This window comes from Ochotona curzoniae, unplaced genomic scaffold (genome assembly GCF_017591425.1).
Source record: "Ochotona curzoniae isolate NIBS_2020 unplaced genomic scaffold, NIBS_Ocur_1.0 contig_2692, whole genome shotgun sequence".
In the NCBI taxonomy this organism is placed as follows: Eukaryota; Metazoa; Chordata; class Mammalia; order Lagomorpha; family Ochotonidae; genus Ochotona; species Ochotona curzoniae.
In genome coordinates this window covers 15,308,802-15,321,821 of record NW_024465556.1, presented here as the reverse complement: position 1 = coordinate 15,321,821, position 13,020 = coordinate 15,308,802, and the positions used below count along the sequence as shown (strand labels likewise).

The following is a 13,020-nucleotide window of genomic DNA, read 5'->3' as shown; positions in this document are numbered from 1 at the left end:
GGTAACATGGACATCACAAGGGAGAAATCAGCAAATTAATTTTTTTTTTACAAGAAACTGCAGGCACGTGATCCAGAGGGGAGAGGAGGCTGGGACGGGGCGAGGCGAGAACAAGGAGACTTCAGAGCTGCATCCAGCCAAGGCGGTGTGCGGGTGGAGGCTGGGTTGAGAGTAACAGGCCTTCGTGACTGACTATGCCTCTTCTGCACCCTCTGTGACTTCCTATCCAGAGAGATGGTGACTGCACTGGCTTGAACTTGGGGGCCCCTCTGGGTGACTCACTTTGACCACCAGAAGAGGGCACAAGTGTGAAAATCCTGCACAAGTCCTTGAAACCAGCCTCCAGGAGGGTGAGAGGCGGTGGAGGGAAATGAAAGCCTCAGCCGGTAGCCAGCCCTGACCGCCCCGGCCGGGGGTGGGGGGTCACCTTGGCCCTGCCAGCCCCGGGGGAGCTGTTAGCTGACTGCAAGTGTATGAGAGATCCCGAGACACCTGCAGAGGGACCAGACAGACTGCCGAGCTCCTTGAGGCCACACAGTGGCATCTCAGGATATCTTGTCAGATAATAATAGGAAGTAGATACAGAAATCCTGTTGACTCCTCATTCAAACAAATCAACCATTTAAAAGATCATGAAGCACTGAGGGAATTTTGAATGCTGGAGGCTGGATCTTTGAAATACCACGATGCGATTTTCACTTGTTCGGTTCTAGCAGAACATGGTCATGATTTTTAAATTTTGAGGTTTTTTGTTTCTGTTTTTTTAATTAAACAGGGCCCTATTTAGTAAGCTCAAAATATCCATGGCTATTTGTTTTAAAGATTTATTTTATTTTCAGATTTACAGAGAAAAGGAGAAACAGAAAGACAGATCTTTTGTATGCTGGTTCACTCCCCAAGTGGCCACGATGGCCAGAGCTGAGCTGATCTGAAGTCAAGAGCCAGGAATTTCTTCCTTATCTCCCACATGGCTGCAGTGTCCATGGCCTTGGGCAATTCTCTTCTGCTTTCCCAGGATACAAGCAGGGAGCTGGAGGGGAAGTGGAGCAGGCGGGGGGGGGTATGAACTGGCACCCATATGGGATCCTGGCAGATGCAAGGCAAGGACTTTAGCCACTTTAGCTATCATGCTAGGCCTGAGGTAATTTTTTTTTAAGAATTATTTTTTTAGGGCCTGGAGCTGTGGCCATCGGCTAAAATCCTCACCTTGAGCGCCCTGGGATCCCATATGGGTGCCGGTTGTAATCCCAGCAGCTCTACTTCCCATCCAGCTCCCTGCTTGTGGCTTGGGAAAGCAGTAGAGGACAGCCCAAAGCCTTGGGACCCTGCACTCTATGAGATACCTGGAGGAGGTTCCTGGCACTCACTTGGGGAGTGAGTCAGTGGATGGAAGATCTTCCTCTCTGTCTCTCCTCCTCTCTGTATATATGACTTTGTAATGAAAATAAAATAAATCTTTTCTAGAAAAGAATTATTTTTTTAGAGATACACATGAAAATATTTACGGATGAAAAGAAGTGCCATCTGGAATTGGCCTCAACATAATCAGGAGAGAGGTGAGGGCATATGATATATTTGACCTTGAGTTGATCTGTATAGGAAATAGATGATCTGAACTTGGGAGTTCTTGATTATCTTCACCCTTGTAGTGGTTCCTGATGTGTCATGTTCTTTATTCAGTTCCACTGTAATATTCTCTCTCTTGCACAGATTTGGCATTTTCCATATCAAACTAAAGAAATTCAAATGCAATTAGAAACCACGTGGGGAGGGGCGGGTTTCTGAGCTTCTGCTTGCGCTGTGAGGTGGAAATTTCCAACTCTTTCATCTCCACCAGCAACCCTCCCAGCCCTCACTGAGCATCCCGGGCTGCACCCACTGGTCCCTGCAGCTCAGGCTGAGCCAGCTCATTGACATGTTCCCACCCTCCTCCCAGGTGTCAGGAGCATCCGGTGGGGCTACTGGCCAGCTTGGGCTGAGTTTTGAACCTGGCAGAGAAGGACTCCCTGGAGACAGTCCATCCCCACAACAAGCCACATTTAACTTCCCCAGGGGAAGGCAGGGGCAGAGTTTGTGAGACAATGCCCTGAGTCACTACCACTAATGACTTCCCAGAAGAGCCAGGCCCTTTGAAACATGGCTAGGGAAGTCCCACGTAAACCTGGTCCCAAGTTAGGGACACTCAGAGCAGGGCCAGCTCTGCTGCTCACTCATTGTGGAACCTGGAGCAAGACGTGGAGCCGCCCTGATCCCCAATTCAGACAGGGCCAAGTCCTAACTGCTTATAAATAGGGAAGGACTTTGTTAAATGCCAAGCAGGTAGAGCCACTGAATCCAGGATGGGCAAGGGACTTGGCTGTGGACGGTTTGTTAGTAGGTCGGATGTGCCAGGGCCAGGGACCCGGGGGATGCAAAAACCAGGGCTTAGTCCTGGGCACACAAGAAGCCCAGATGAAGGTAGTCTGGATGGGAGAGGAGTTAATGGAGAATGGCCAGTGTTTGGGCAATGTGGGCTGGAAGTGTGACCTGCTAGTTAAACTGCCAGTGGACCCCTGTACCCCTCATTGAATTTTCTCGATTTTGGTCTCAAATCTCTTGCTGATTCTGTTAATAGCTACCCTGGGAGGCAGCAGTGATGGCTCGAGTACTTGGGTCCTTGCCCACCCAGGTGAGAGGCTTGGGTTGAGTTTCCAACTCCTGGCTTCAACTTGGCCCAGCCCCAAATGTAGTGGCATTTGATGAATGAATCAGCAGATGGAAGTCCTGTCTGTCTGTCTCTAAAAAAATAATAGACACATACTTTGTAAAAAAAAAAAAGTGTGTATTTGAAAGGTAGACTCACACAGAGACAGAGAAATCCTGTATCTATTGGCTCACAGTCCAAAGGGCCAGACCAGGTGAAAACTAAAGCCTGCAGCTCCGTCTGGGTCTCCACATGGGTGACAGGGGCCCCAACACTTTGATCATCTTGTGCTGCTTCTCAAGGTTTATTAGCAGGGAGCTGGATGAGAAGCAGAGCAGTCAGAACTTGAACTGGCACTCCAATATTAGATGCTGGCATTGCAAGTAGTGGCTTAATTTGCTTTGACACAACACTGGCCTCCCTATAAATAAATTTATCAAAATCAACCAGCATGAGAAATGAGTCATGGGCAGGATGGGGCATGAGTGGATTTGAGTAGTGGGGGTTGACAGTTTTGGATCAGTGGATGGCATTGGGCACATGACCAGGTGTGCTGGGATGTGCTTGGAATTTGGCTAACGGAAAGACCTCACTCATGGGGAGAGAATCAGTCAGCTCTTCCAACACCTGAAGTTCCTGACCATTTGTTCCTTTGGTCCCAGGGAAGAACTTCCAACTTCCCAACAGCAGTTCGGCCCTGAGTCCGAATGGGAGCACCGCCGAGGCTGGCCTGGCCGCAAACCTCACCTTCTCCTCTTACTACCAGCACTCCTCACCGGTGGCAGCCATGTTCATTGTGGCCTATGTGCTCATCTTCCTGCTGTGCATGGTGGGCAATGCCTTGGTCTGCTTCACTGTACTTCGGAACCGGCACATGCGCACTGTCACCAACATGTTCATCCTCAACCTGGCCGTCAGTGACCTGCTGGTAGGCATCTTCTGCATGCCCACCACCCTTGTGGACAACCTCATCACTGGTGAGTGTGGGCCCTAGGGAGCAACTGCACCCCATCACTGTTTACAGCAGGCTTGTTGCAGAGGGGTTAGACTAGCAATCACAGATGCTCTGACTCCATGATTTTCTTTGTGTCAAACATTCTGTTGATGGGTGGACTCCATGAATACTCATAGCCGATCAGTGAGCTGTGTTTTGTTATTATGCCCATTTTATGGATGAGAAAGCATGTTCAGAGTGGTTAAGGGCCTTATCATGGTTAATACCATTTGTTAGTATCAAAGCCTAATTTCCTAAGCTCCTCTTTCTATTGCTCTACCGTTCACTCTCACATTGCCATGAGTGAAGTGGGAACCAATAGGAAGGCAAGCTTCCTCTGAATAAGGACCTTAGACACCACTCAGTGGAGCTCTTGCTGCACGTCAGAGTCCTACCCTGGAGCCAATGAGCTCCCCACCCCAGGACTGCCTTAGCAGGGCAGGGGCTGGCTGGCCGCTTAGCAGAGGAGTTGGAAAGGAGGCTTGGAATCAGAGGGAAAACCTGAGCTTTCAGTGCCCAGCTTTGTAGGTATGCGGGGAGTGAACCAGCAGGTAGAATGGTTCTCTCTCTCCCCCCCTCCTTGCCTTTCAAATAAAAAAGCAAGTATCAAGGACACAGGAGTGGATCATTGCCCCTGAGATGCCAGGTGCTGCCCTTCTGATGTACTGTGTTTCTATGGCTGCACTTCCCTTCTCATTTGCCTGGTCTGTCTTTTCCTGCACCAGCGGCATACTGTGCTCATTTATAGAGGTCTGAAAGCATATTCCAATATCCAGTAGGGCTGGTATCTTTTATACTCTTTCATATCAGGTTATTCTGTGGCTATGTTGTTCATGTAAATGGATGTTTTGTATTAAAACCATTTTATTTCTCTTTTTGTTGAGGCTTCTAGCCATGTTACTCTGTGTACATGTTAGCTGCTGCTTCCAGCTGTTGTCCACTGTGTGTCAACTTCCAGAGAGTGATACCAGGGGGTCTCTATCCATCAGTGCACAAGGGCCAGCTCATGCCAGCTCATGCCAGCCTATGAAGGCCAATTGTGTGCATTTTTCCCAAGCTGCCTGTATCTGGCGATAACTGTACTGGCAGCTGAAACTTTGTCATATAAGGAGATTTGCAGCACAGCTATTGGCAAGGGCTGCCGTCCAGGCTTGTTCTCTTTTGTGAGCTGATGTATCCATACGTTCCTGCCTCCTGCTGCCATCATGACAGATACCAGTACAGTGAGCATCCTTGTGGGCTGAGCCACAGAGGAAATATTTTTGGGAGTTGGGGCACACATTGTACAGTTTCCTAAAATAGGACCAGTCCATGGCAGCGTGGCCTTTTCTAAGACAAACTCCCCCAACATCTAGACCTGAATTTCATCACTCCTGTATAATGATTTAGGGAGAAAAAGACTCTCTGCAAATCGATCCCACCCTCATCTGTAAAAAGGGATGATAATGAGATAATGATAGGGTCGATAATGATAGGTGAACAGTAAATGGACAGTGCCTGATACTCAGTATATGTTCAGGCTGAAATCAGCATTGGGGAAGGAACAGGATCCCTGTCTCAGGTGGCATGACTGGCAGGAGTAAGGTGGGCCTCTTGCCTAGAAGGGCAGACACCCAGCAGTCACCAACACAGTAGCCTCAGGAACGCCCATGCTGGCCAGGGCATGGGTTGCCCACATCTCCTGACAAAGCACAAGCATGGGGATCCCAGTGTTGAGTCCTGGCTGGAGCGATTTACACCTGTCGAGTCTCAGCGTCACTGGCAATTTGTCCCAGCGATTTTTAGCTTGGGCTAGTACATGAATCCTCACAAGTCCGCCAAGGCAGGTTCAAAAATAGTGATGTCTGGGTTCCTGCCTTGGGTTTCTGATTGTACTGGTGTGGCATGGGGTCTGGCATTTGGTGCTTTTTCGAAATCTCTGGGAATGTGTTTTCTAGGCAGCAGCAGCCAGAGTGGAGAACCCTGGGACCTGGAGCCCACAACAGGGCTGTGGGAGCAGGAAGTGAGGGTGATCTGTACAGAGGGAAATTGCTAGTTGATATAAAGAATATCTCTTCTGTAGTTCATGTTGGTGTGGGGTAGCCATTTCTCCTTGCCAGATGCTGCCTCGTGGGGTCAAGAAGAAAAGATGGGAACTCCTGAGGGTAGCTTAACTAGATGACCTGATGTCTGGTTTTTGGCAGGTGCCCGTCTCTCACTCCAGGTGGCGGGGGTGGGGGACCTCTGTTGTTGCAGGGTGGCCCTTCGACAATGCCACATGCAAGATGAGCGGCTTGGTGCAGGGCATGTCCGTGTCAGCTTCCGTGTTCACGCTGGTGGCCATTGCTGTAGAAAGGTGAGTGTCTTCCTGGCTGCAGAATCCCAGAGTGGGCTGAGCCAGGAACGAGGGAGGAGGACCGATGGCCTCTAGGGCTGGTGCTGGGCCAGCAGGAAGGCTGGGGCTGCTGGGTGGCAGCGGGGATGGGATCCTGAGCCCTGCGGGACAGGGCCAGCTGCCTCCTAGAGCAAAGGAAGATCTAGAACACCTTGCTGAGGACACTCCTACCTCTCTCAGCAAGGCCTGAGAAGGGAGACAGTGATTCCTGTGACTGTTTGTGGGGCCTGAGTGGCAGGAATCCTGTGGGGTGGGATGGGGCCTAAAACCTTGCTTCTTGCTCCGGGGCTGTCCGTGCTCCTCCCTATCAGCATCTACAGTAGTTTTGGGCATGCTGCCTCTGAGTGCTTCCATCAATGTCTGCAGTCATCTTCGGACCCACTTCCTCCAGAAGGCCTCCGTGGACTACTCCATGGTTCTCTCCCAAAAACCATTCACTGCTGTGGCTTTGACAGACAGTACCAGACGTCAGAAAAAAATGTTTTGCTCCCTGGAGATTTCTCGAATGTGCAAAGCTGTGAAGCCAGTAAGTCAGAATCACCCAGGAAGCGTCAGGCCCAAGTCAGGCTGTGGGAAATGTGAAAGGAATCCTTGGGCTGGGGCAAGATGGGGTAGGTGGCATGCAGTTTAGCAATGCATAAAAGGGACATTTGGTGGGGAGCCAGCTCTGGAGCCATGTTCTGTCTCTGAAGAGTGAGACGATCCTACAGGCTAGTCCCGACTCCCCTCTGGGCCAGGGACCCCTCCATGAAGCAGGTGGGTCCTCAGGGTTGGACTCCCTGGTGTCAGTACATGAGGGAAGACACTGTGGGCAGTCGAGATCTCTCTCCTTCACGAGGCATGCTGCCGCTTAATCTTCACCACAGCCAGTAGGTTGTAGTGTAGGTCTTGCTTTATAGACAAGGAAATGGAGGCACAGGAAGATGTTTGGGTCGTTTACCTTCCTGGTGATTGATTCTCACATTTGTGTAAATGGGTTGAGAGGCAGGACTTCCATTTTTCTAGTGCCTCTCCTGGAACAGAAGTGTGTTCATACCCACGACCCACAGTAGCAGCTCTCAGCCCTGGCTGCACACAGGCCGCACCCCAGGAGCTGTACAACAAAACCTAATGCTACAACCTTTCCCCACAATCGTTTGTCTGGAGTCGTTTGCCAGGAGTAACAGGTGCAGGTAATTGTACTTAAAAAGAAAAAAAAGGAGGGGGGGCTTTAGAAGGTTCTACCAGACTGCGAGGGTGTACCGCTACTGGTTTACATGGCACACACAGCAGGACGGTGGACCTTGCTACTTGCTTAATATGTGAACTTGACCCAATTGCTTAACATATCCAAGTCCAGGTTTCCTGCTCTGCAAATTGAACATGTCATCATAATTACCATGGAGATGTTCTAATGAGGAATTGAAACAGTGCAGACACAGCCTAATAGGATGAGTGTCCTGGCCAAGATGACACAGGGACTTGGGCTGAGATGTTGCAAGGATGCTGGCCAGGATATAGGAGCAACTTGTCTTGAGGGGGCTCCCTGCCTGGCCTCCCAAAGTTTCCTGGTGAATGGGTAAACAGCTGGCAAGTGTATCCACTGATGCACCTGGGTGTGCAGGCAGATTGCTCTGCTGGCTGCCAGCTAATAGTGCACCCCACAAAGTGCATAGGCAGGCACTGCCTGGCTCCTGTAAATCCTGTTGTTGCCTTGGCTATTTGCGCAGCAGGAGGAACTGACTTCCTCATTAGCTTGCAGGCGGGCTGAGCTAAACATCTGAACCGATCTTTAACTCAGCCTGAGGTGCGATAGAGAGTATCCAGGACGCCAAGACGTCCCGGGAGCCCCACAGCCAGGGGCTCCTTTCTGGGCCCCTGCACCAACCCAGACCCTGGCCTCTCCCTTGTCTCTTGCTGGCTGCAGGTTCCGTTGCATCGTACATCCTTTCCGCGAGAAGCTGACCCTGCGGAAGGCGCTGGTCACCATCGGGGTCATCTGGGCTCTGGCGCTGCTCATCATGTGCCCGTCGGCCGTGACGCTGACCGTGACCCGCGAAGAGCACCACTTCATGGTGGATGCCCGCAACCGCTCCTACCCGCTCTACTCGTGCTGGGAGGCCTGGCCCGAGAAGGGTATGCGTAAGGTGTACACCACCGTGCTCTTCTCGCACATTTACGTGGCTCCACTGGCGCTCATCGTGGTCATGTACGCGCGCATCGCCCGCAAACTGTGCAAGGCAGCCGGCCCGGCGCGTGACGGCCAGGAGGCACCTGCCGCCGAGGGTGGCCGGGCGGCGCGCCGCAAGGCGCGCGTGGTGCACATGCTGGTCATGGTGGCGCTGTTCTTCACGCTGTCCTGGCTGCCGCTCTGGGCGCTGCTGCTGCTCATCGACTATGGGCAGCTCACCGAGCCGCAGCTGCATCTTGTCTCCGTCTACGCCTTCCCTTTCGCCCACTGGCTGGCCTTCTTCAACAGCAGCGCCAACCCCATCATCTACGGCTATTTCAACGAGAACTTCCGCCGTGGCTTCCAGGCCGCCTTCCGCACTCGCTTCTGCCCTCCGCAGTGGGGTGGCCATAAAGAGGCCTACTCGGAGCGGTCTGGTGGGCACCTGCGTAGGCGGGTCTTCGTAGAGGTGCAGCCCAGCGACTCGGGGTTGCCCTCCGAGTCGGGGGCCAGCAGTGGGGCCCCGAGGTCTGGCCGCTTGCCGCTGCGCAACGGGCGAGTGGCTCACCAGGATTTGCCTGGGGAGGGACCTGGCTGCTCCCACCTGCCCCTCACCATACCGGCTTGGGACATCTGAGGTGGCCAGGGAGGACAGGCCCTGCCCAGAGTGGCCTGATGCGATGCTAGGAGAGGACCTCTGGAGGCTGCGAGGTGCTGCTGGGGCCGCCTTTGCAAGGGTTTCACCCCCCGCAGATGGTGACAAATCAGGGGCTGGGGAAGGAGGCAGTGTTCTGTGAAGCCCTACGCAAACAGCGGCTTCTCAGCGAGACATCTCCAGCCAGTTGGTCCACCTGCCGCCAGTGTTTGCATGATTTCTGACTCTCGCTGACTTTTGCGTGTGTGACTTGTGTGTGTGTGTGTAAATTTTATTTATTTTTGATAATTTCCCGCTGACTTCTAAAGGGCCCGCAAAGGTGGAGCCCTGTGAAATGTGCAAATGCTAGTGAGGCCTCAGGGGGAGGGACCACCCGCCAAACCAGTCTGTTCTGAGCTCTTCACGTCCAAGTCTTGTAGTCCCTTATGTCCTATTAGTGAAGTCACTCTGCTGAATCTCAGCCTGCGAGGACCTGTGCCCCCTTGCCTGCTCTAGTGTATCTTATTTGTTTCAGAAAGTGTGCTGGGCAGGGTCTTCCAGAACATCACTACTGGGCAACCTCTGAAGGAGCACTGGGGAGCTGCTTCAGGCACAGGCGGTCTGAACCTAGAAAAGGGAGAAGAGGACGCTTTCCCAAGGCTCCCACACTGGCCCAGGCAGAACCCACCATGTGACAGACACTTAGCAAGGCCCCTTACAGGTGTCTTATACATAGTATAGGGCTAATTTCCACCCTCAGATTTCCCCAGACAGCTGGCTTTCTGGGAAGGAGAAGTTAACCAACTGAAGCTGCAGCTGGGGTGCCTCCAGGGTCTCCTGAGGATGAACCCCCAAGTCTCTTCCTAGCATAAAACATGACTCAAACACTTCACAAAGGGGTAAGCCCCTTGTAAAGCCGCTTGTTTTTTTCCGGCTCTTAGCACGCCTGCAGCACCTGGGACAAATGCGGCTTTTTCCTGGGAGATGGGACTGCCATGGATCGTCCTTGCATAGCCCGGCTCCTTGGCAAGAAACTAGCATTTTCCTCCCACCCACTACAAGAAACACGATGTTGCTAAAGAGAGGTGTCACCAGGGATCAGGGCTCTGCTTGCTTTCTTAAACAACACATGATGACATCACCCTGTTTACGCTGAGTCCTGGATGTCTTGGCAGAAAGAAATTCCTAATGAGTTACATGTGTTGACACGTGGCTGGAGACACTGCTGGATTAGCCCCACATAAGTGAGGATGGAGACACTGTGGTTGCCATTTTGCAAGGTCACAGGGGACAGGACTTGGACGAATCGGCCTTCTGATAGTTAGACTCACACTGCACCCAGCCTTTCAAGGGTAGTGGGCATGGCCAGGAGGAGAGCTAGAAACCTTCCTGAAGGTTCTTTTTGCCTGAGGGCAAAGCAGAACACTCGCTGGACTTGACTCCTGGGACCCAAGTTCTTGGCCTGGGAAAATGGAGTCTGTTGTGTGTACTCCTGTACTTTCTGGCCTGAGGTGTTCCATGTGTGATGGGTGTGCCCATGTGCCAAGTGCTCTGCCAGCTCTGCCAGGGTCCTGCCACAGGCTGGGTGTCAGAAGGTGATGGATGAGTCTCCAGGAGGGTGTGCCAGGTGCCCCTCATTGGGGTTTGCTCGTGCTGTATCGGTGTGCTACACTACACAGGCAACCACAGTTCCTGACTGTTTACCTTGAAGAATTCTTAGCTCCTTGCCCCCAAGTACAGGTCAGAGAAAGGTCCGGCCTGGGGCTGGATTGGATCCACTTGGGACCTCATTTGATCTCTCCTGTGTGGGTATGTCTTTCCTTTAGCATGGTTCTTCTTAAGAAGCACACAATCAGAACCCCTGTTGGGGCAGAGGGAAACCAAGAGGATCAGCCATGCCAACTTTTCCATAAAGCCCCTCTTTCCCCCTCTTAAAATGCCATGCTTTGATGGGTTGTAACTGCAAACAAACAAACAAACAAACAAAAAAACAACCAAAAACAGAAACAAACAAACAAAAAACACAACTAGGTCCTCGGTTCATTTCGCTGTCAATTTTTAACCCCTCCCTCCTTTATTTTTAAATCGGAGGCTGATCCTGCTGGCTCACACACTTGATTTGAATGATAATAGGCAGAACTTGAGGCTTTCTTGAAGCCGCAGGGCCTGGGTTGTTGCTTTGTGTAGGTGGCAAAATTATACAATGTAAACTGTTCAAGGTCAGCCATCACTAAGTGCAGTGTAGCCACATCAGATACCTTCCCATGGCTGTGTAAGCATCCCCACCGCCCATCCCACAGCCTTCTCCTCTCAGGCTGCAGCTCCGTGCCGATTAGATAGGAGCGCCCATGTTCCCTATCCTCCCTTCCCAAGCACCTACCACTCTCTGTCTGCATCTGACAATTGCAAGTGCCTCGTGCCACTGGAATCATCCCATTTTTATCCTTTGGGGACTGGTTGTCTTTTCTTCATATAATGTCTTCACGTTCATCCACATTGCCATGTGGGGTATGAATTCCCTTCCTTTTTTAAGGTTGCACACTATTCCACTGTGTTATGGTCCACGAATGTTTATTCACTCCCCCAACCACGGACACTTGGGGTTATTCCCACCTTGTCGCTATGGCGAACAATATGTTCAAATGTTAGGGGCTGGAAGTGCCTGAAAGAGAAATCCCTGAGGATCAGACCCCAGACAGGAGGGTCCCTGGGGTCTTTTTCCACCCTTGCATTTCTGAATGGCAACACAGCCATTCCAAGGACAGCTGCATTTGCTTTGTGCCACTGTGTCCATCAAAACTGCTCTGGTCATCTACTGGGCTTCTTCTCTAGAGTTTCTAGAACATTGTTCTAGAACACACAAGGTAGTGTTCTTATGAAGCTATTTTTGTAGTTATAGTTTTCTTATCCTCACTGGATTCCTGTGAGCCACCAAGGCATTTGCAAGCCGTGCGGACTTCTCGAGGTGTGCTGCCCATCGCCTAGGGATTAGTCAGGTTTCCTAAGGTGACTGTCTTTTCGCAGGCAGAAAGTTTGAGGAGGGCCTGAATGCATGATGAGGCAAAGAGCCAGAGGCCTGTTGACACTGGACACCCACACCCTGGAGGGACAGCAAGTGTGGCGTGAGCAGTCCACACCCTGGAGGGACAGCAAGTGTGGCGTGAGCAGTCCACACCCTGGAGGGACAGCAAGTGTGGCGTGAGCAGTTGTTGTCACCATGGGCATCCCTGATGAATGGCCTCTTGACTTCACCAAGAACATGTGGTTCCCAGCAGACCCACAAGGAGCAGGAGGTGGGTGCCCGGAGCTGGGTCATGAAACCACAGTCTGCCCAGCCTTGTGCCGAGAACTTTCTCTTGACTAGAGCATGCTGTAGTGGTCTAGGATTGGAATGGAGGGTGGAGTGGCAGCGGAGGATGCAGGCTGCCCTATCACTCAGCCACTGTGTATTCATGCAGTTCTCGAAGAGAGAGCCAAACCCCAGGCCGAGGGGACAAGGCATGGCTCTGAAGGCCTGTGCCGCTCTGCCCTGTTTCCTCGGCTCACCCCTCAGAGGTGCCACCGGGCAAAGATAGATGAGCAGGAGGTGACCCAAATGGGCTTCCTGACAAACACACAATGTTATATCAATACTACCTTCCTTGTTGAATAGCCTGATGATTATTGGTTTCTGCCCCTGGCCAAGGTGCCACAAAATCGGTGTGGAAATTTTATAAAATTTCAACAAGCAAAGATGATCAAAATGGAAAGCACCCAGATCTTCCCCCCAACCAAGAGACAAATATATAGTCATTTTTGAGACATAGAGACCTACGTATTTAAAATTTTCATAATAGCTTTACTAAGGTATGATTTGTATAGGATAAAGTTTACTTACCTTAAATGTACTGTTGGATGACTGCTAGCAACTCGATACACACGTACAGCTGTGTGCCCCTGCCACCATGTTTCCATCACCAATTTCCTGCTCCCAGAAAACTGCCCATCAGCTTTTCCAGTGTCAGATAGAGTATGGCCTTTTGAGCCTGACGATCCTGAGAGTCATTCAGCTTGTATCTGTCGTTTACTCTTGGTTATTGCTGAGTACTATTCCCTTGGAATGGATGTGTCACATTTTGTCTATCTAGTTCTCAACTGATAGACAGTTGGGTAGTCCAGTTTGGGGCAACTGAGTAACACCTGCTCT

The 13,020-nt window shown here is 51.4% G+C and overlaps 1 protein-coding gene across 1 annotated transcript; it reads left to right on the top strand.

Annotated features, from left to right (window-relative positions):
- Window positions 1–3,344: 3,344 nt before the first annotated feature.
- On the top strand, window positions 3,345–8,837 carry NPFFR1 (neuropeptide FF receptor 1; the record flags this gene model as incomplete). Its single annotated transcript, XM_040976082.1, has 3 exons — window positions 3,345–3,660; window positions 5,913–6,012; window positions 7,958–8,837. Coding segments are annotated over 3 exons (1,296 nt in total), but the record flags the coding sequence as incomplete, so codon positions are not given.
- Between the last annotated feature and the right edge of the window lie 4,183 nt (window positions 8,838–13,020).